The sequence below is a fragment of the Saccopteryx bilineata genome, chromosome 4 (assembly GCF_036850765.1).
Source record: "Saccopteryx bilineata isolate mSacBil1 chromosome 4, mSacBil1_pri_phased_curated, whole genome shotgun sequence".
Taxonomy (NCBI): domain Eukaryota; kingdom Metazoa; phylum Chordata; class Mammalia; order Chiroptera; family Emballonuridae; genus Saccopteryx; species Saccopteryx bilineata.
In genome coordinates, this window is record NC_089493.1 from 27,366,169 (window position 1) to 27,389,631 (window position 23,463).

Here is a 23,463-nt window from a genome sequence, read left to right on the forward strand (position 1 = left end):
TCTTTGGGCTGCAGGGCGGCCCCCTGCTTCAACCCTGTGACCCTGGGCCCCCAATAAAATTGCCCTTTCATTGACTGGATAAATAAGTAAATAAATAAATACGCCCACGCAGAGACAAGAGACCAGGCCCAAAGTGAGGACTGGAAAAAAGACTTAAGCAATCAAATATTCTCACAGAAAAAAAAAGAAGAGGAAAGCTGTCGCATTAACTCACAAAACACAAGCAGACAGCATAGCATGAGTCAGCAAATGCGGCAACAAGGTTGAATTAAACAAGGAGAAATTAGGAAATCCACAATCAGAGGGCCACCTCCTCACTTCCTGGCCCTGACCCCTTCCTGTGACAGACTCCCTGCAGTCCACGCTGGGCGCAGAGCCAGGGAGGTAAGTCAGGGGCGCCCTTGGCTCCAGGGTGAGGCGGCGGGGAGGGGAGGAGGCTGGCAGTCGCCGACCAGAGTTAGCACTGGGAGGGATTGAGCTGAGAGAAATGAATGGAGCAGATACCACTGCTGGGCCTGCTCAGCTGTGACTAAGCAGGGACTTCATCACTGGTCTCAGGAGCAGCCAGGCAGGATGAGGGAACAAGAGAGAAACATAAAGAAGGAAGAGGCAGCAAGGTAACACCAGGGGACAGAACCAGATGAGGCCAGTGGCTCCTGACCAGTCTCACTCCCCAGAGGTGGGTCTTGGGTGCCCGGTGACCTTGTGGAGTCTCGAACTGGGATACTCAGCACGCAGAGCCCTGGGGCCAGAGGCAGGGAAAGGAGCAGCCAGAAGTTCTAACCCAAAGAAGCCTCTGTTGTTTTCTCTAGAAAACAAACGAGTTTATTTTTTCAAGCAACTTGATAACAGTTTTAGATATATAGAACAATGGTGAAGATAGTACAGAAGTCCCAGTAGACCCCTCGGCCAGTCTCCCTCTGAGTAACTTCTTACATCGCTGTGGAAACTTCACTACAATTGGTGAACCGGGGTGGGGTGCCACGCCTCCGCACCCGAGAGGAGTCTGAGAAGAGGGCCCCGCAGCTCTGGCGGGAGCAGGAGGAAGACTCCCAGGCGCCCAGTGAGCTGGGGGCAGAGAGATAGGAGGCTGGATGGACCAGGTCCCAGGGAGGCCTCAGGGCACGGCCGCACTTCCCTGCGGGGCCGGCCTCAGGAGGCCCCCCATCCCTGCCTCCTCCTGCCCGACTCCTCATCTATCCTTGCCAAGCCTGCTTAGCAGCTCCCAGCAGCCTCATCAATCAGGGCTCCTTGCCCTTTTAGACTCTCTTGCCCTTGCTGCCTGTTAGGCCTGCGGAGACTGGAATGAAATCTCCCTTCCAGGCACTGGGTTCCTGAGAGGACCAGGGTGGGGACAGTCAGTACCTAGCAGGATTTCTCTGCCCTGCCCTGTCAGGCGCTGCTGTGCAGGCCCCGCCTTTTCTGAACAGTCACTTCCCTTTGCAGTGCCCCACGTCTCCCCTTGATTACCAGTGGGCCTAGCTGCACGTCCTGCAGAGCTGCGTGCCTCTATCCAGGGTCAGTTCTTTGGGGTGACTCTCCAGGAAGATTTCTGACAGCTCCCAAACCCCTGAGTGTCCCAGTTGTCCCCGAGATCTAAGGATGGGACAGCTGCCAAGGCCAGCCCCAGGCTCAAGGCTGCTGTGGTGTGGCCACCCTTCCCTTGTGCTGGTGTGGGATCTTGTAACACTGGGAGACTGGTTGAGCAGAATTATTCTGATTTGGAACACAGGAGAGAGAGGCTCAGAGGTTGAACACCTTGAGCAAAGTCCCGTGGTTATGTTTTTTGTTGTTGTTTTTTGGGGTTTTTTTTGTATTTTTCCGAAATGAGAAGTGGGGAGGCAGTCAGACAGACTCTCGCATGCACCCAACCAGGATCCACCCAGCATGCCCACCAGGGGGCGATGCTCTGCCCATCTGGGGCATTGCTCGGTTGCAGCCGGAGCCATTCTAGCGCCTGAGGTGGAGGCCATGGAGCTGTCCTCAGCACCAGGGCCAACTTTGCTCCAATGGAGCTTTGGCTGCTGGAGGAGAAGAGAGAGGCAGAGAGGAAGGAGAGGGGGAGGGGTGGAGAAGCAGATGGGCGCTTCTCCTGTGTGCCCTGGCCGGGAATCGAACCCGGGACTCCTGCACGCCAGGCCAACGCTCTACCACTGAGCCAACCGGCCAGGGCCCTGTGGTTATGTTTTCATGGTCCCTTATCTCATGCTTCCAATGCCGCTTAGACCATTTACAATTTTGTATTTTATTTGTGTGATTACTTGAAGTCTATGTGTTTCCCTCCAAACAGGACAGCTTTGCCTACCTCTCTATTCCCAGTGCCTTGTCCACTGGTTGGTACACAGAGGCTCCATAAATGTTTTAAAACTATTGGATGAATAGATGAATTAGAGGAAGAAGATTCATTTATTCACTCAACGATGGATAGTGTCAGGCCCTTTGGTGGGTCCTGGGGATAAAAGATGAATACGATATAATCCCACCCTTGAAAAAATCAGTCCTATGGGGAAGACAGACTTGATTATCTGATGTGATTTCGTGGGCCCACAGCTCAAGCACAACCTCTCCCTTCCGGTCCCTGCTCTCTGGTCCATAGTTCCATCGCTCACAGCACCAAGCAGGCAGGCCCAGCCATCTGCAGGCTTTTCATGCAGCGTGCCTCAGCTGTTTCTCCTGTTTACTCCCTTCTCTTTGGCAGGAATTTAGCAGAGGCTCATCTGACTTTCAGTTCCACATACCATCTTCTTTTCCATTTGTTGTGTAATTAATGTGATGTAAGATATTCGCGTGCACGCGTGTACACAAAAGGGAGTCAGGGTCCTTGGGGGCCACAGCAGGCTGTGGGCCTCACCTGGGCATGAAGGAAATAGGGTCGTTTGTAAGCACCAGAGGGAAAGGCCAGTGTCATCTACTGCGTGTGGAGCAGGAGGGACTCACAGGCAATAACTAAGGGGCTCAAAGGTGGGGATATCTTAGATGTGTCTGCAATGTTGGAGGGCCCCATATCACAGTGATAAATGTCATTGAAAGGTGACAATGACCTGTGGTGGCGCAGTGGATAAAGCGTCAACCTGGAAATGCTAAGGTCGCCGGTTCGAAACCCTGGGCTTGCCTGGTCAAGGCACATATGGGAGTTGATGCTTCCAGCTCCTCCCCCACTTCTCTCTCTCTGTCTCTCATCTCTTGTCTCTCTCTCTCTCTCTCTCCCTCTCCTCTCTAAAATGAATAAATTAAAAAAAAAAAAAGAAAGGTGACAAATGTCAGCTCACTGGAGAAAGGCAGGCCACAGTGCCTCTACTGTTGGAGTAATTTTAAAAGAGGAATCTAGCAAAATTTTGACCTAAAAATTATTTCATGGATTTGCTTTTCATGCTACACACACACACGCACACACACACACACACACATACACACCTCCCCACCCAGAGACTCCTGGGTCCCTCCCCTGCTGTTTTTACATCAATTTTATTCTTACTTGTATCTTTACAGAAAATGGCACAGAAATCACAGGCTTAGAATACCTAGTTATTACAGTTCCATATTTCAAACACCTTAATATCAAGATTCTTTCTTCTCACTGTATGTACATTATTTACACACCAGGGGCTACAGTCTAACACTTCAAACCAACAGGGGACAAAGACAAGAGGGACTGGGGGAAAGTCCCATGAACGCACTGAGGATGAAATCAACTTTTGAGAGGGAATTAAAATCCCCATTCACTGTCTCAGGCCTTTCTCTCCCGAAGTATTCCCTGCAGAAGTGGGTGGACGGTAAAGAAGTGGCATGGGGTGGGGATGGGGGGGGGGACAAGGGCCTGGCCTCAGGGTGGAGGGGCAGCTGCAGAGAGGCCATCGCTATGGACAGGCCCTCTCACCAGCAGACAGGAGGAAGCCCCCAGCCCCTACTCCAACACGATCGCTGTCTCTGTCTTCTTCTAGTGGGCGTGCACCACCGCACCCACCCAGCATGAAGGTGGGTGTGCCTGTTGCTTAGTTTGGGTCTAACTGCCTTACTCTCCTTCACGCCCTTCCTCATAGCCTTCTTGTGACCAGCGCTTGATGACTGTATTTAGCTCCAGGCCCGCTACAGGCTTGGCCTCCCAACGACAGCCTGGGCGAAGTTGAGTCGAGGTTTGGGGTTTCCCAGGTATACATTTAACAGCTGAATTGGGTTGCTCCAAAGGCAGGGCACATGCAAACCAGTCATTTGTGAGAAGCTCTAGGGGAAGGGTGTTTTGCACAGCAAGCCAGGGTCACAGGCAGCATACCAGGGGAGTCAGGACGCTTTAGAACTCAGCCTCAAGGGTCCGGTAGAGGGTTTGGCCTCCCCAGCAGTGCAGAGAGCCACAGCAGTTGTGAGAAGTGCCCCCTGGATGGACTCACTACAGGTATTGTACATCATCACATGCGGTGTGGGCACCTGAGCTGAGAGGAAAGGTGGGCTGGCTGGGTGTGGAGAGGGCAGGGTCCTAAGGGTGACCACTCAGGGCATGAGAGGGAGAGTGGCGAGGGGCTCAGGCTGGGACTTCCCAGTTTAATCCGGACTCTGGGCTCCACTGATGGGGTGGAGCAGAGGTTGTACCTGGGCCTGCAGGGCAGTACATTGACACGGCAAAGGCCCAGGCCCCGGCCCGGGCCCGCAGGAAGGAACAGGCTGAGGGGAGCAGAGTTTGGCCGAGGACTGGGGTGCTCAGGACATCGGCCCTGGAGTGCAGGTCCTCAGTCCCTGACAGGGCCATGGCGGGCAATGGGCTTTGGGCCTGGGGGAGCAGAACCCACAGGCGTCAGAGCTGAGAAGGCTCTAGAGCAGGGAACAGAGTGCGGGTGGACCTGCACAGTGAGAGTCACCAAGGGACTGAGTGGACGCAGCCTGAGGGGGTGTTTGGGGCAGCAGAAAGGCTTCTGAGGCAGGCCTGTGGGATGCGGAGGACGCTGGAGAGGTCAAGACTAGGTGGGGGTGTCTCAGCACGGCCGAAGCTCCGGCCAGAACTGAGTTGTGCCTGAAGTCACCCGGAGGGTATGGAGGGCCTACGGGCAAGGGGAGGGTGGCAAAGGCCAGGCTGGGCCCCGCCTCAGACATCTCCCAGCATCACAGGCCCCAACAGAACAGAGTCCTGGGGCTCCAGCAGCAGTGTGCCCTCGACCTAAGCCATGTCCTCAAGCTGCGACGGACTCAGCTTCTCCACTGGTCTGTCTTCATCCATGGCCTCCTCTTCCTCGGGCTGCTCGGCATTCCGGGCCAGGCTGCTGGGCCCAGACACAGTCCCCAGCACTTTGGTGCTGTGCTCCTGAGCTCTGGCTCGGAGCGCGGCAATGCTGTTCTCCCTCAGTTCCTCCTGGGACATGGCTGCCGGAGGCTCGGGGCCACGCTCCTCCTGCTCCATCTTATCCAGCTTGGGCAGGGCCTGGCGCTCCACCTCGGGCTTCCTCCCCGACTCAGCTGCCGCCTCCAGCGACTTTTTGTGCATTCCTAAAAAGAATTGTTGGTATTCGGGTTTAGAAAATCGCCTGGGAAAGCCATCTTGAACTGAAAACAGCAAAGATAGAGAGAGGCCAGAATTAAGGACAAGCAGAAAGCCTTAGTTCACACCCCGCAGTCACGCGAGTCCCAGGGCCGGGGCCGGGGCACCGGGAGGCTACGGACCAGCAGCTAGGTGCCTGGCCTCAGAGGGCTCTCCAAGCCCAGACCCTGGGCTGCTGGCTCCCTGGCAGCCTGTCCTGTCCCTTCCCGAGCACAGCCCTTGCTCCCCCACCCCTCTCTCCTGGGATTCCAGATCTTAGAACCCCAAGATAAGCTGGTGCTGCTATGAGACATAGGCCCAGATGGCAGGTGGAGAGATTTAGGGCAAAGTCCTTTTGGCAAAGCCAGAATGGTGGTCAGAGGGACCGAGGGGTCCCCTAACCCCCAAGAGGGGCAGTTTCATTCATCACAAGCCCACCTCCCACAAGGGAAGAAAGGGGTACAGACCCTGGGGCAACAGTCACAGCCTCCTCACAGGACAAAAGAAGCCACAGTCAGAGACTTGTCTTTGATGCAAGTCCTAGGCAACCATAGGTGGGTGTAAGGGACAGACACCAAGCCCGGGGCCAAGCCTGCCCTCGGGGCTCCCCAAGGGGGACAGCCCTGCTTTGGAGAGCCTCCCTTCTGTTAGACTGCTGTGGCCAGGTCCCTTTGCTCCAAGGCGCTGTACCCCGCTCAGGGGGGCCCACTCTTCCTGTTGCAGGGGCAGGGCCCCAAGGATGGTGTGGGCTCTTACCCAGCAGCCATGGAGCACAAGAGTCCATGATGCCATCCTTGGCGGACTTGAGGATGGACTCAGGCAGGGGGATGGAGTGCCGCACCATGGCCCCATACAGCCCATACTCCGCCATGACGCTGCTCCTGCCCCAACACTTCTCTCGCTTCCTCCACTTGGCTCTTCGGTTCTGGAACCAGACCTGCAGGTACGGACAGACAGGTCAGATGTATGCTCTAAGAGGCACCGGGCCCAAGGCTCTACCCCATGTTTATCTGGAGTTAAGGTCCCCACCTCTTCCACGGCCAGTGGCCCCATGCCCCTGTGACTGCTGGTTCCTCCAGGTGGGTGTCCTTACTCAGGCTCACCTACCCCATGGTACCCAGGGGGTTCCTCCAGCCTCAGGGTACCCACCAGAATGAGGACCCGAGTCTTATAAGAGTATGATGGGTGAAATGGGATCCTTTTTTTTTTTCTTATGGGATAGGAATGCGTCTAGGTAGGGTCTTGCAGGTGAGAAGTTCCCAATGTGGTCCTCGGTTTGCAGCCCCGAAGCCAGACAATGGTAGCTCTCTTACGAGTGCTCACACCTTCAAGGTATAGACAGAATCTCTTTCCTGACTAGCAGAGGGACAAACTCCTTTCCAGGGGTTGGCCTGGGAGTGCCCAGAGCTCACTCTTCGCTAGAACTCAGGGACTACAGGAGTCTCAAGAAGGCTTCCAGACCAGTGTGGACTCGGGGAGCAAAGGGCATTTTATCCAGGTGTCTTGAAGCTTGGGAGCTGCTCCAGCCCCAAAGCAGAATTGGGGAACATCCCAGGAGGCCTGAGGCAGCTCCCTCCTGTGCCCTGTCCTGTCCTGAGCACTGCCCTGCCACAGTGCCCTCCATTCACCTACTCTCCAAATGCTATTCGGGGGAGTTGGGCAAGTGAATGGGACTGGGGACCTAGGAAAGTGTGGTGGGTGGCCCCCAAACTGACTGGCAGGGTCTGAATGAGGGGGAAGTTTGCCCCGGGGATGTCTGGAGCTCTCCCGCCCTGCGTGGAGGAGCTCCCAGGGTCCCTGCCATGGTTGGGGGAGCAGAGATTTCTTGGTCCCCCAAAGCAGCTTTCCTGAGACTCCCAGCAGCTGACAGGAGCCAGACCCAGAATCAGGAACAGCTGCACTGTCCCTCAGGTGGGTGAGAGGCCCATGGGAAACTGGGCGTTGGAAGGACCCCAGGCCCGGCCAAGACCCTCTTGTCCCCTCACAGCCCCTTGGGCCCTGACCCCCGGGGCGGCAAGAAGCCCAGGGAGCCCGGAGAAGTGGGGAGCGGAGGGGAGGACAGAGGCAGTTCGAGAAATCTATTAGTTTCCTCTGCAGATCTCCATTCCCTCGCCCCGAGCCGGGTCGGTCCCGCCCCTGCCCCCCCCCCGCCCCCCCCCCTCGCCGCCCTCGACCGCGGAGGTTTCAGCTTTTGATGAAAAATTGCTCCAGCTCTATTCAGGAGGCGGCAAAAGAAGAGTCACCCCCAGGGGCAGCCCTGGGCTGATTGAAAAATAAGTTAATTTCAGTTTGAATCGATGGGCCTCAGGCACTGAAATATCACGGGAAATTAAAGCGGCTGCTCTCCCGGGAACCGTGGCATTGACCCGCACTAATTAATGCTGGGGAGGAAGCGCAAGCCTCGCCGCGAGTCTCTCCCCCTCCTCGGGGGACCCCAAACGCTTCTCATTTAACTAATTAGACGGGGAAAATTGGGTGTTAATTTGTTTAGGATTTTTCCCCCTCTTTCCCCCGGCAGCTCCCTCCCCGGCTCCGCCCCGCGTGGGGGCGCGGGAAATGAATGCGTGGCTCGCCGGCAGATGGCTGCCCGGGTCACTCTGCAATCTTCTCAGACTTGATTGCTTGATTAGGTCGTTAGCACATTAAAAAAAAAAATTGCTTGCCGTCTGGCGCTGGCGTGATGAGTGGGACGCGCGGCAGCGCCTGGGTAATTTATCTTTTTATACGGCAAAGAATTTGATTTCAATCTGCAGATATATGGGGCGCCTTTGACACCTGTTTAACATCGCGCCGCTGACAGCTTAACCCTTTGCTGACTCCGCCGCCGGGAGGCACAGGTCGAGCCGGCGGGGCTGGAGTCGGTGCGCCCCCGTGGTTCCCGCCGCCGCCGCCAGGTGGCGGAGTGAGCGCCCCGACGGCATTAGGCAGCCCCGAGTCTGCGACTGAGCGCGGCCCGCCGCATCCGGTAGGGGGCGCCCCAGCCGCGTCGCCTCGCCTCCCCACCGCTCCCAAACAGCCCAGCTGTGCTGTATTGCAGAAAGACCGCACCGTCCGCGCATAACTTGAAGATGAACTGAATGAGTGTACCCATGCTTTGGCATTTGTTCAATTGTAAATGACTGGAACCTCTGAAAATGGAAAAGACGTGGTCTCAGACGCCCCAGGCTCTCCACCCTTACACTGGCCTGCACCATTAGAAAATGGTTGCTGGTCCCTCCCAAGGTGGGACACACCTTGTATACTAGCAGGTTTGGCAACTGCCATTCCTTCGCTGGCCCTCCTAGGGGGCTGGGAAGCCAATGTGCAGGTTTCTCCCTGGTCCTAACCCAGACAGCCCTGAGTGATCCTTGCTAAGGAAAGGGTTTCTGTAATTTGAAGGCCACTGAATGGCTGCGCTCTGTGCACTAAAGCTCGGAGAGCAAGAAGCAGTTGCAAGGCTAACTCAGCCAGGTCCTGGCCTGGATCTATGATGTGTTTAAATCTCTCCAGCAACTTTTGCATGCTCTCTGCCGACTATCTCACTGCCCAAGGCCTGCGGTTTGCCCCAGACCTCTGTCCTGTCCCATCTTCCTTCCCAGTAGTACTTGGTCGCCCTCTCCAAGTTCCCACTTGTCTCAAGCTGCCCTCTCTCACAGAGGAAAAATCTAAACGGACTAATCCACATACACATATAAGCTACTTCTGGTTTTATCCACCTCTCAGAGAAGACAGCAAAGAGCAAACCCCTGGGTGGTGGAATTCCAGGCACCTAGTCTGACTACAGAGGGTTGGGAAGGCTCTGTTAGTGAATCCCATCTGCTTCCCGGTCAGGAGACAACCTTCCTTCTTCAACACAGTGCATTATAAAACAACGAGGCCATAACCCTTAATGGAAACCTGCAAGGCCACACTCCAGAATGTTTGGGATTTTAGAATAGGTGTTGCATATACCACGTTATATAACACCCTGCAGCAGCACACCATAACTAAACCTGTCAGTTTTGATATCTGCAGCAAAACCTATAATATCACACTGAGAGGGATCAATAAGGTCTGGTCTACTTTTTGCAACCAATGTGTTTGATTCCAAACTTATGACAGAACTGTTCATTTCCAGCGCAGTTCTGATGTATGAATTCTGGAGATGGGACTGGGGAATATGCAAGGGCACAGACTCCTGCCCCCAGTGAAGGTGCCTGGGAAGGCGCATTGCCCGCCTTCCCCAGAATTCCATGAGCGTCAGTGCTTGAGATGGGGGCGGGCTCTCAGATGGAAACAGCATCATGACTGGAACACCAAGGAACCGGGTGCAGACTTGGGATTCAGATAATATCTGGAGCCTCTAAAAAGAACCATTTTCCTGATCCTCCTAATTTGAGGAAATGAATAACTGGTCTGCAGATCAGGCTTTGCCTACATACTCCCAGGGGAGCTGGCGCCAGCTGGTCGCTCAAACCAGGAGTCATCCAGACCCAGGGTTATGGGCTCCTGGAATGCCTGGCTCTCTGCAAAGACCAGATGCTGCTCCAATTTATGGAGGAGACCTGGACAGCCAAAACAATTTCTTTTTAGGACAATTGGCAGGGAAGCTGTGGCAATGGTACCTTGGAGGGAAGAGGACAAGGGATTAGAATTAACCCTACCCATTCTTCATGTTTGCCTTTCTCTTCTTTCCCGGGAAACAACCAGCATGTGTGAACAGAACTGAACAGTTTGTAGGAAGCACTGAAGTCAGCTTGGACCAAAATTGCTGCGTGGTCCTGGGCAAGTTACTTGCCTTCTCTGTCTCAGTCTCTTCAAACATAAACTAAGACTACGTAGTTTTCAGGATTGTTTTGAGGACTGATGAAATAAGCAAAAGTGCCTAAAAGCAGCACTTGTCACATAGATGGTGCACAATAAATGCTACTCATTATTTCAATGAAGGTTCAGGAAATCAGTGGGCGTCTCTGCCCAGGGGGCAGGTTAATAAGTGGCATTACCTGCCCCTCTGGCCTCCTCCATATGCCCTTTAGTAAAGCTAGATTGACAAATAACAACAACAATTGGGGGAAGTGTGTGCATGTGTGGGTGTAAGATTTCACCTTCAGGCTGTAAGATTTTAATACAGACAGCCACTAGTCCATGTCCCCACCCCATGGGCATCCAGAGTGCCAAACAAATGCCACCCTCCCCACATATCTCATACATTCCAAGCCCTTGAAGCATGAATGCAAGAGAACACCATGGAGAATCCAGCTCTCCGGGGAGGTGGCTGTGATCAGGGGCTCGAAAACGGAAGCTGGAGGTCCCGCTGTCTCCGACTGCCTTTGTGACCTCAGATGCATTTCTTAACCTTTCTGAGCTTCCGGTTCTTCATCTGCCTGTGCTATCACCTCCTTCCAAGGTTGTTATAAAAATTAAACAGAATAGTGCATGAAAAATGCCAGGCACATAATAAGAACTAAAAACTTTAGCTGGATGCTGGATGAATCCTGTAGGTAAATGTGCAATGAGAGGAGGCTGTGCTTTCCAACAAATGATCTGTTACACTTTTCACAGAAAGCCCGGTCTCATCTCTCACCTTTGAGATTCCTTTGCAGCGTTTGGGCCCTTTTTTCTATTTGGACTCTTGGTTCGGACTGGCCCCAAATATTCCTTGAGTCCCTCTCCCAGTCACTTCCTTGACTGCTCACTTTCTAGAAGAGACTGCTCCTTGCTGTGGGAGCTGGGTCTGGAACTCTTCGGTAGAACCTACGTCCAGGCACAAGCAAGGACCAGAGCCCCGCCTTACATTTCAGTGCTCTGAGCTCCTGAGAAGGGACCCAAGAGTGACATCAAGGACCACCAGGTTTGGAGTCTCAGGCGAAGATGAGTGGAGAATATCTTCCAGCTCCGGAAAGAGCCTGGGTTTCCTGGTGCATCTTCCCTCAAAGGTGATGTCCCAGCCGCGCTGAGGAAGCCCAGGGAGGGTGCGTCTGGCTGTCAGCAGCTGCTCTGGTCAGTGCCCCCACAGCTGGCAGAAAGCGTCCTGAGACCTTGTGCCTCCAAGGATGGACTGGACCTGGGGAAGGGCCCTCTCTCTGCCAAGTGGGAGCTCTTCGCCACAAGGATACACATCAGGCCGTCCAGGCAACCCTGTGAGCCTCTCTCGTATGTAGTAACCAGCGTGAGCAGCTGCGGCTGTGCTACGGCTTCTGTTGTCACCTCTCAGCTCCTGTCGGGCAGATCGCCCACCCCTGCATCCTCACAGAACAACATGCCCAGGGCTTGTTCCCTTAAAGATCTCGCAGGAAACCTTCTGCAGCCCTTCCAGGGTCACTTCGCAAAGGAGACATCCTGCATAATTGGGTGCTTTTTTGCACATTCTGGTCACTTGACTACCCCAGACCCAGCCCTCTAATATTGCCCCATGCCATCAGGCCTGGCTTTGTCGGCATGTGGCAGTTTCCATCACATTCACCCAGTTTCTCCCCTCTCCTCTAGCTGCAAGCTGATTAATTGGACTCATTGCTGGTGTGATTTAACTACTCCACATTCCATATCCACTCAGCACTTCTGACACCATATTTCAGCACACCCCTTCCAGTCCCAGCTCCAGGCTGAGAAGCCTGTTTTTGCTGCAGCCCCTAATGTCCACTAGGGGGCAGTTTGCCCACTCTTCCTGGGAGCCCCACGCAGCGTCCTTCCCTGCATACCAGACAGACAGGTCACCTTGTTCCTCATCCCATCTTGTCACCCCAAACTCCACTTTCTTCCACTATTAACCCACTCAAAGCAGAGAAACTCCTTTCCTGGGTCCGTGACCCAGCATTTTAACATTGGCTGCACAAAATCACCTGCAGAGCTTTAAAAACATACAGATATCAAAGCGCCACACAAAACCCATGAACAGAAATACCTGGACGGGTATTTTAAAAAGATGCCTTGTGATTATTTTGTAACTGACAATTTGTACAGCTTATGGAGTGCATTCAATAATACTGTAATGTGCAGTCAATAACACTGTCTATGGCCCTGGCCGGTTGGCTCAGTGGTAGAGCGTCGGCCTGACATGCGGAAGTCCTGGGTTCGATTCCTGGCCAGGGCACGCAGGAGAGGTGCCCATCTGTTTCTCCACCCCTCCCCCTCTTCTTCCTCTCTGTCTCTCTCTTCCCCTCCCACAGCCGAGGCTCCACTGGAGCAAAAGATGGCCCAGGCACTGGGGATGGCTCCTTGGCCTCTGCCCCAGGCGCTAGAGTGGCTCTGGTCGCGACAGAGTGACGCCCTGGATGGGCAGAGCATCGCCCCCTGGTGGGCGTGCAGGGTGGATCCCGGTCGGGCGCATGCAGGAGTCTGACTGCCTCCCCGTTTCCAGCTTCAGAAAAATACAAAATAATAATAATAATACTGTCTATGATGTTAGGTGGGTGCAAGACTTATGAGGGGGGTCACTTTGTAAATTGTATAATGTCTACTATGCTGTGCACCAGAAATTAGTATAATATTAAATGTCAACTGTAATTGAACAATAAAAAATAATTTTAAAATATTTTAATTGATTTTATAGAGAGGGGTAGGGGAAGAGAAAGTGAGACAGGAACATAGATTTATTTCTGTATGTGCCCTGGCCAGGGATCTAACTGGCAACCCCTGCACTTTGGGATGAAGCTCCAACCAACCAAGCCATCTGGCCAGGGCAAAAAAATCCAAAAAGTTTTTTTTTCTTTTTTTCCCCAAAAAGTTTTTTAAAGCACTTCTGTTATTCAAATAAATGTCCCAGGCTGAGACCCACTCCAACCCTTTCCCATGTGGACGTTCCTATAAGGGCGCCTACCTCCTAACTTTTGGCATATAATTTGGGCAGGGACCTCTTTTAAAAAGGCGGCCTAGTTGGAGAATCCAGACTGTGCCATCCTTTACACCAAGCTGCGGGGACCTGGGGTGAGGTGTGGGCTCTGTTCACTCTGCACGTCCGCTTCTCTGTCATGGAGACATTTTTATTAAGTATAGTCTTGTCAAAAAGGAATACAGTAAACAAATAAGTGAATATATATATATATATACCCAACCTTATAATTCTAGGAATGCGTGACCTTACAGAGAAAATGAAGTCAGTGTGGGAACCCAGTTCCTCTTCCCTAGAGCTGACTTTTGGCGTAGGCTTCCAGAATGCCCATCCCAGCAATTTTCGGAGACACAAAGAGGACTGCGTGTCTGAGTCTGATATGAAGAGTTGGAATGTCTTCCTTATCAAACAATACACCATATTCCTTTACCCCAACCCAGAGAGCTGTAGAGCAAAGATCTGTTTACCACCCAAGCCCTAAGACAGAGGAAACAGATCATTACCCCAGGGACTGACCATGGTCACTGCTGTTGGCATGGATTATTCTAGTTTGTGTAGACAGGTATTTGTGTTTCCCTCTCACATGGTAGTAGTTGAGTACTGGGTGGAATCTAGTCTATTACTTACTTCACCTCTCAGCCCCTCATTTTCCACAACCAGAAAATGGGGATAAGAAGAGCATCTAATTCAGGATCTGGCCAGGCAGGTCAGTTGGTTAGAGCATCGTCCCAATATGCCAAAGTTGCGGGTTCGATCCCCAGTCGGGACACATATAAGAATCAACCAATATATGCATACGTAAGAGGAACAACAAATAGATGTTTTTCTCCCTCACCTTTCCTTTCTCTCTAAAACCAATTTTGAAATATCTTATTAAAAATAGAGCTTATGCCTGACCAGGAGGTGGTGCAGTGGATAGGGCATCGAACTGGGATGCTGAGGATCCGGGTTCGAGACCCCGAGGTGGCCAGTTTGAGCGTGGGCTCATCTAGTTTGAGCAAAAGTTCACCAGCTTGGACCCAAGGTTGCTGGCTTGAGCAAGGGGTTACTCGGTCTGCTGAAGGCCCGCAGTCATGGCACGTATTAGAAAGCAATCAATGAACAACTAAGGGGTAGCAAAATGAGCAGTGAAAAACTAATGATTGATGCTTCTCATCTCTCCATTCCTGTCTGTCTGTCCCTGTCTATCCCTCTCTCTGACTCTCTCTCTGCCTTTGAAAAAAAAAATAGAGCTTTTAATTTATCTAGCTGTTATGAGAATTTAATGAAACAAGGCAGGGAAAGCCCTTAATATCTGGGACAATGGTAAGTACTAAATAATGCTATTAATAACAACACTTTTATTAAATTAACATTTTGGGAAATATTATTATTATTACTAATTATTACATTGCATTTCAAATGAGTAACTGGAGGCTCAGCGCTTGGCTTGTTGGCAGGGAAACAGATTGGAAGTAAGTGTGTCTGACTTTCACATCCACACTGGGTTCTCACTGAGCATCAGACAGGAGTAGATGGCAGACACATCCAGCCGTTACTGGGGTTGGCCCAGGAGGGTGTACCAGCTGTCCACCTGGGGCTGTGAAACTTCACCTGTTTTGCTCCCCCATTCAACCAACAGCAGCCCAGGGCCCTGGTGAGGAATGTGATCTGAGAAGGCCTTCCCTTGAAGGGGTCCCCCTCTTTTTTTACAGATGAAGAAACCAAGAGATGGTAAATGACCTGGCTTCTGCTTAAGCCTGGAGTGTCAGGGCCAGAACAAAGATCCATGTTCTTGACATCCAGCCCAATACCCTTCCCATTCCACCTTGAGAATATCTAACATCAGACTTGGAGCCTCTAATAACCACCCCTCCCCACCTCTGTGTCCTCCAACGCATACACAAAAGCCTCGGGTAGAAAGCTGGGTGGGGGACTGGCTCCGGAGTGGGTAGTTTTCCATCTTTAGACGCACTGTTCCCACCTAACACACTGAGAGGAAATGAGCAGAGGGTGGCAGTGTAGTGAAGCAAGGGTTCTGGAGCATAAAGGTTTGTATTCTGGTCTCTGTGCCTCAGCTTCTCCATCTGTAAAATGGGAATAGTAATAGTACCTATCTCACTGGGTGTTCTGATTCCTTGGAACTATGCATAAACAATCTCTAAAAAGAAACAAGGAAGCCTGACCTGTGGTGGCGCAGTGGATAAAGCGTCGACCTGGAATGCTGAGGTCGCCGGTTCAAAACCCTGGCCTTGCCCGGTCAAGGCACATATGGGAGTTGAAGCTACCTGCTCCTCCCTCCCCCTTCTCTCTCTCTCTCTCTCTCTCTCTCTCCCCTCTAAAATGAATAAATAAATAAAAATGATTTAGAATACACCATATTAAAAAAAAAAAAAAAAGAAACAAGGAAGCCTGACCAGGCGGTGGCACAGTGGATAAAGCGTCGGACTGGGATGTGGAGGACCCAGGTTCGAGACCCCTTCATTGGGCTTCAAGCCAGTGATTTTTGGGCTCAAACCAGCGACCAGGGGGTCATGTCTATGATCCCACACTCAAGCCAGTGATCTCAGGTTTCGCCAGCTTGAGTGTGGGCTCATCTGGTTTGAGCAAAACTCACCAGCTTGGATCCAAGGTCAGTGGCATGAGCAAGAGGTCACTTGGTCTGCTGAAGGCCCACGGTCAAGGCACATATGAGAAAGCAATCAATAAACAACTAAGGTGTCGCAACGAAAAACTAATGATTGATGCTTCTCATCTCTCTTCGTTCCTGTCTGTCTGTCCCTATCTATCCCTCTCTCTAACTCTCTCTCTGTCTCTGTAAAAAATAAAAAAATGAAAAATAAAAAAAATAAAAATAAACAAGGGAAACTAGTTGCCAGTGGAGGGGCTTCTGGTGGGCAGGAGGGAGGGAGACGCGTGTGTCACCTCACTGAAGAAGTAATTTTTTCATGAATGAGTTTTGTTTTTTTTAAAGAATAGTACCTGGTGCTCAATAAGTATTAGGTTTTTGTTTGCTTGTTTTGACAGACAGAGAGAGGGACAGCTAGGTACAGACAGAAAGGGAGAGAGATGAGAAGCATCTAGTCTTCGTTGTGGCATCTTAGTTATTCATTGATTGATTTCTCATGTGTGCCTTGACTGGGGGGCTATAGGAGAGTGAGTGACCCCTTGCTCAAGCCAGAGACCTTGGGCTCAAGCTAGTGACCTGGGCTCAAACCAGCAACATTGGGCTTCAAGTCAGTGATTTTTGGGCTCAAACCAGCGACCATGGGGTCATGTCTATGATCCCACACTCAAGCCACTCAAGCCAGTGACCCTGTGCTCAAGCTGGATGAACCAGCTCTCAAGCTGGTGATCTCAGGTTTCGAACCTGGGTCCTTCGCATCCCAGTCTGACACTCTATCCACTGCGCCACTGCCTGGTCAGGCTATTGATTATTTTTATAAAGAAGGTTTGACACAGGCCCCCCCACCTGACCTCAAAGCCTCTCTCTTCCTTCTGCTTCAGGAAAAAGCACAAGCTTCAAACCCAAGAGGCAGGAGGTGAACACGTGGGGTTTAGATGCAGACCTAGGTCCCTGTGTCCTCCACTTATTAGCTGTGTGGTTTGGGCAAGTCGCTCTGCCTCAGTTTCCTCAGTAATAAAAAGAGGCTAATGGCCTCTGCTCCATTAGCTGTCACCAGGACTTAACGAGATCAGAGCTGAAGCTGAGCGAGCACTGGGCATGTGCCAGGCACGGCTGGGAACACATCACACATATGGCTCATCGCAGTGGCAGGTGCCACTACCACCCCCATTTTACAGAAGAGGAATCGGAGGCTCAGGGGTAAAGTAACTTGTCCATAGTCCCTCAGCTCATAACTGGTGCAGCCAGGACTCACACCCAGGCAGTCTGTCCCAGAGCGGGTGCCCCTAACTACCACACCTCCCTGCCTTTCCTGTGTACATTGCATATTTAAAACAGCAGGTGCACAGAAACTGCTCTATAAATTATAGCTGCAACTATGATTGATACACAAGAAAACTTTCCCCAGGATGCTCAGTAGAGCATTTGGGGACAGGGCGACTTGACAGCTCAGAAACACCCTTGGGGACAACATTTACCTAAAGAACCAAGCGGTGCTCAAGGACCTGGAGAGCTTTTGCCTCCGTTCTCCCAAGCACACGTTCCATAGCCAGTCCTCACAGTCCCAGGACAACCAACCGACTCGCACTCCAGCTCCCCCTGCTGGTCCTGGTGGCTTAGACACCAGCCCACAGACACCTCCAAGGGAACTGAAAGAAGCCACCAGCCACTTGCTGAGGCATTGATGGCAATACAGTAACAAGTCCCCCTCCCCCACAGCCTGACAGGTTTTAGGACAGCTCACTGCCAGAGGCAGCTGTTCCTTCCTTCTGGTCAACAGTGAAAATGTGGGAGCTGCCAACAGGGAGCGTTTGTCCACCTCCACCCACCCAGACACTTGTGAGAGCCCACTCTGTGCTAATGAAGGCCAGGCAGAGGTTACCCCCACGCGGCAATGGCATTGGGCCTTGGCTTACATACACTTACCACACACACACACACACACACACACACACACAACACACACACACAAGATTGAGAGTGAACACCCAGCCTTACCCCACTGGAACCCAGCTGGGTGGGGCGGGTGATGGATCCAGGCCATCATGCATAATGCACCAAACAGATAATCTGATTATGAATAATTGAGCTTATTGTTAAGTGTCAATGTCTAAAACCACTGACTGAAATTCCAAATAGATTTCCAAGCAGCTCACACCTCATTTCCCATTCTCTGGTTCTCCAGTGAAAGAGCCCAGAGCCCCCCACCCCCACTGCACACACTTCATGTGTGTTCCTCCTACAGCCCCACCTCACCTCCAACACACATCACACCTGGAGATGCAAAGGACCAGGACCACAAAGGACAATGACCAAAGGAGATGCGAGGAGATGGGGTTTCAGGGAACCAGAGCCCTCATGTCCCAGCCTCAGCAGTGAGCTACTCCGGGCCACCCGGCGGATGGAACAGCTTTCCTGTGCTATAGCGATCCAGCTAAGGCAAATTCCAGTCGTTTGGAAATGTTTCTCCCACCCACCCACTCACTCTTCCTCCTCACAGAGCCGTCTAGAAACCATCAGACTTCATCACTCCCGCCCAGCTCCGGGGTGGGGGTGGTTCTGGACTTGGGAAGGTCCTGTTGCTAATGAAAAGAGGCCCTGTGCCCAGCGAGCTGAGGACATGTCAGTCCAGATCAGTGGCTGGTAATGACAAAACTCTCCGGGAGAGGAGGAGGGCTTAACGAGCCACACCTGCAAGCACATGTCCCCAGCCACATTCTGGGCTGGAGCTGGGGGAAGAAAGGAGCAGGAGCTCCAGGCAGGGCCTGCTGTTTGGCTGTGAGAGGAGGAAGGAGCCTCAGGTGGATGGAGGTGTGTGTGTGGGGGGGGGCGGTAGTCGAAAGAGGGAGCAACCACCTCATGGGGAAGGAAGCAGAAATACCACGCTCAGAACCCAAGACCCCCCGAACTCCTTCTCCCACCACAGGGCCCCTCGGAGTCTGTCTGATACCCTCCTCAGGAAGCCTACAGTCTGGGACAGCGGGCCAGGCCACATCTGCTAAGTCTCTTGTCCCCCAGTGTGCCCACGTCACATGGTAGGCATTCGGCAAATCCCAAACTGTTCTTCATGAGAACATGATCACAGGCAAGCAGGTGCTCATAGCAAGGGCAGGAGATGGTTACCTGGGAGCCTGGGCCGTCCGAGTCCCCAGCAGTGGGGGACATGGGAGACAGAGGGATTTAGGGCTCTGTTACCTGTATCCTGTCCTCCGGCAGCTCCGTCTTCATGGCCAGCATCTCCCGTGCATAGACGTCTGGGTAGTGGGCCTCATTGAATGCCTTCTCCAGCTCCTCTAGCTGGTAGGAGGTAAAGATTGTCCTGGAGGAAGCAAAGTCAGACACTCAGGGCCCTGGAAACAGACTGCACCTGTCCCAGATCAGACAGAAGGACCCTTCCCTAGGCCTCTGGGACAGACCCCAAATCCAGGGGCTTGGTACAATCAGAGGCGGATTAAGGTCGGCTGAGGCCCCGGACGCAAAAGAAAATACTGGGCCCCTTACATTAGAACAAAGTGTAAAGTTGGGGTTTTGTGGGGCCCTTCAGAAGTCAGGGCCCAGGGTGTGCACCCAGTGTGCCCACCATTAAATCCGCCTCTGGGCACAATCAGATACAAACTCCCTCACACAGTCACGCACTCTCTCACAAGCACACACACAGCCTAACGGTTAGGTTTTTCTTCATTCCAGGCTGAGGGCCCACACTGCCCTTCTGGGGGGGGGAATTATTTCAGCCCTCGGGCAGTATTTCATTACAGGAATCTTTCTGGAAGTGCTTTGAGGAAAAGGTGTTAAGATAGAAATTTTAGAAAGCTGCTGGAAAGCCCCTCTTCCTCCTCCCAGGCACAGGGTGAGGAGCGCACCAGGTAAATGGATGCCTCAGCCCGCTGGAACCGCTCTCTGGACTCCTCCCACAGAGTGGATCATTTCAATTGCATTCAAAGTTCAAAGACTCACGAGAAGATCAAATGTGGCTGCAACTCCAGAGTTTGGACAACTGAGAACTGAATTTCCCACCCCCTCAACTCTCAACATTCCACCCTCCTCGCTGCCCAGGTTCACCAGCTCCTTAAAGGTACACTCAGCGTTGTAGGCTGGAAAATACAAGGGGGAGGGCGCCCTGTCCCTTCCCGAGCTCAGAAGGCAAGGGCCACCTTCCAACCATCCCGCATACAAGCTCAGGCGCCCGCCCAGCAGGGGGCCCCATCCAGGGATGTTCCACTCAGACCACCCTGAGAGAACCCACCTACACAGCCCACCACCCCCACAGAGCAGTTCACATTGACCTATTTTGGGTCCAGCCGCTTTATGAACCTGGTAAAAGCTATATCTTCTCACCATAGGAAAATGTGCAAATGAATGGGCTCCAATACATAAATTTTGCCTCCAATATTAGGGGGTTCATAGACCTCCTTTCTTGAATAAACACACTACACACCCACTGAGAGATGCGAATTCTCTCTTCAGACCTTAATTTCACCAAGTTCTAGGTGACCTTTATTTTGCACCCTCACCAACATGCTCTCAGGGTTTAGAATCCCCGCTGCTGCCTCTGTCCGCACCCTCACCCGGCACAGGAAAAGTACCAGGTAAGCCCTGCATTCCTGTGCTGGTGTGTCTTTAATATCTCGGGGGGTGGGGGGTGGCGCAGGGCGTTGTGAGGAAGAAGGATTCCGCTCTTTATAGAAAATGACTGGTTTGATTCTAAATCGTTTCTCCTCTTCTCTTGGGGGCGGGGGATGAAACGCTTATGTAAACAGAAAGTTAATTCCTCAGAATTTTCAAGATCTGCCGCTTTCTATTTCTCTCCTGCCACTTACTGAAGGGCCCCTACCCAAATCGTCAAAATAGACAATCATAACACTCAAGTTCTTTTAAAAGCTAGGGAAACTCTAGCACCTAAATTAGGTGTGTGGCCAAAGCTAATGAGAAAAGATGACACTAGGTTGTATAAGATCATTCAAGTGCTCTGGCTCTGCTTAGGAGAGTTTGCATAACACAGAAAACAAAACAAAGCTTCAAATCCCCCAAATTTCCCCTTATTTCTGTCTCTTGAGTAAATCCACTCCTCCATGCTGACATGACCCCAGGGAACTTCCGTCCAATCCTCCAATCCCACAATGTGATCCAAAAATTCCACTCCTGGCTTCCTGCAGAAACCCAGACCCTGGGTTCCCACTGTACCTTGTCTGAGCGTTCTGGCTAAAGAGAGGAGGAAAACCTGAGACCCCCCTCCCCAGGGCTGCTGCACACTCCCTCTCCCCTCCCCAACCCCTGCCAAACCTGGGTGTTTCTGGGACCTTAAATGATGCCCAGCTCTTCCCCAGATTCCAGAGTCTCTTTCCTGAAATCCCCAAATGAAAGTAGCTCAGGAAAATGCCTTTTCTTCTTCTTTTTTTACTAATTAAAAACTGCATTGGCAATCAGTAGCCATTCTCCCCTCTCTAGTCTGCTCCCTTCGTGCCCCAGAAATAGCCAGAAACGTAGAGCAGGTGGAGAGCTGTCCCTTGGGAATCCTCCAAAGCCCTCAGAGGTAGAGAAGGTGGCAGGTGAGGACAGAGCATCGGGAACCTTAAGCAGGGACTTTGGGTTTAAGTCAGCCAGTTCCAAGTGCTACCCAGGGAGATGTCCTGATGCAGAAACATTGTTGGGGCACCCAGGGGGTGGGCACGCTGGGGGAGCCCCTCTCCTCTTTCGGCATCAGCACAGAAGCAGTTCAGTTGGTCCCTGTCCCTGGACTCAGAGGCTGGCTGGATTGCCCACCCTGGGGCCAGCATGAGCTGGGCACAGAAGCGCTCTAATAAATATTCGTTGGGTGAATGAATATGAAAACAACAACAACAACAACAACAAAAACACCGCCACACACCCCCCCCCCCCCGGATCAGGACTTTTTAAAAAAGGTTTCCGTTTAAAATAAAACAAACTAAACAGAAACAAACAGCTACCTGAAGGGAACGAACCGAGGTCACTGAGAAACCAAGTCAAAGTTCACCCTCATTTAAGCGGGAATCTGTTGGGATCGGGAAGAGCCCCTTTAAAAGGTGGGGATCGATGGTGGAGTTCCCAAGGGCTAAGGAAGGGGGACACGCAGAAAAGCGCCAGGAGAAGGGGTCCGAAGAGGCTGGAGAAGAGGCCGAGGCTGAGGAGAGGCGGGCGGGAAGGGGAGAGCTCCGCCCGTGGGGGCGGGGGGGTGACGGAGAGCCAGCGGAACCCGCGGGCCCCCACCGGGACCCGGCTCAGGTCTGGGGAAACGGACCCGGGATGGGCGCAGGGCCAGCGCCTGGAAGCCGCGCACGTAGAAAGGCAGATTTTTGGTTCCTGCTCTTTTACTTCCTATAAAAAAGCTCCTGGTAAATTGACACAGGGTCTGGGGTGAGGGGACTACTTTTCAGGATATACCTTTCCGCACGGATTGAATTTTAACTTGGTGCAAGCAATGCCTATTTAAAGACGTATTTATTTAAAAAATCTCTCTCTTTGGTCGGCACCCCAGCGCAGCCGACTCTGCTCCAGCTGGGGCGGGGGGGTCATCCAGTCCACACACGTCTCTTCCCATTTTACAGACAAGGACACTGAGGCTCACAGAAGGAAAGCTAACGAAAGAGCAGACACCTAACGAAAAATTACCATGAATGTAGATATCACGCTCGAGATTTTGGAGGCGGTGGGAGCGGAAAGGTGGCGGGTTGTCAGCACAGGGACCGCGGGAGAGAAATGGAGGCCGGGGACAGAGGGCGGAGGAGCCGGCTCGGGCGGGAGGCGCGCCGAGCTGCCCCCCGGAGCTGTGCGTGGCTCTCCGCACGTGCGGGGGCCAGGGTGGTATCTGGGGCCAGCGGCCTCTCTCCGGCTCCGGCTGCTGGTTGGAGCCTTTCCCTTCTCCCGAAGAAGGAGGAGAAAGCCGAAAACCCCGCCGCTTCCCCGGAGGCCTCCCAGCGTCCTCACCCGGCGCAGCGGGGCGCCCGGGCCCGGCGGACGTTCCCAAACGACGCCCCCTTTCCCCGCCCCGCCGGAGCCCTGCGCCTCAGACCCGGAGGGGTGAAAACAGAGTCCGAAAGGCCCGATCCCCAAACAGGAGACGGAGGGGTGGGTGAGCAGAAGAGGTCAAAGAAAGGGCCACGGGGGCCTTACCTGTGTCGCCGCTTCTTCCGTTTCTTGGTCTGGTTTAAAGCTGATTTGGACGTTTTTCGGTCGCTGGAGGAAACATCTTCAGAATCTGAAAAGCAGGCGGAGGCGCATGGGGCAAACTGGGGGCGCAATGGCAAACGCTCGGGAACGTCAGGCACCCCAAACCCGCCAGGGCCCCACCCGCGCCGCTTCCGGGACCCGCGGCGACCCGCTCTGTCTGCCGGGGGAGTCCTCCGCGAGGTCGACCCCGTCTCCAAGCCCAGGCTGGCCCTACCCGCGCCGGCGCCCCAATCCCGGGGTTTTGAGCAGATTTCGTTTTAAGAGAGGCAAAGGCCCCGGCGCTCTAGAGACAGGGTTAGCAGAGGAGCGAGACAGCCTCAAGTGGTGTCGCGGAGACGCTCCGGGCTCCACGCCTGGACCTGCGCTCGCGGCCGCGTTGCCCCG

At 53.0% G+C, this 23,463-nt stretch overlaps 1 protein-coding gene across 2 annotated transcripts in view; it reads right to left on the bottom strand.

The window, feature by feature from the left end:
- Positions 1-3,449: 3,449 nt before the first annotated feature.
- VSX2 (visual system homeobox 2) overlaps positions 3,450-23,463 on the bottom strand; it is a 21,410-nt gene continuing 1,396 nt past the window's right edge. The window contains exons 2-5 of one of the 2 annotated variants that reach the window (XM_066274485.1): positions 23,023-23,107; positions 19,090-19,213; positions 6,260-6,440; positions 3,450-5,472 (exon numbers count right to left, since the gene is read on the bottom strand). In XM_066274485.1, coding sequence (XP_066130582.1) covers positions 5,147-5,472; positions 6,260-6,440; positions 19,090-19,213; positions 23,023-23,107 — 716 coding nt within the window. In that variant the 3' untranslated portion in view covers positions 3,450-5,146. Of the gene's footprint in view, positions 5,530-6,259; positions 6,441-19,089; positions 19,214-23,022; positions 23,108-23,463 lie in introns of both variants that reach the window. The other variant, XM_066274484.1, reaches the window with a different exon arrangement.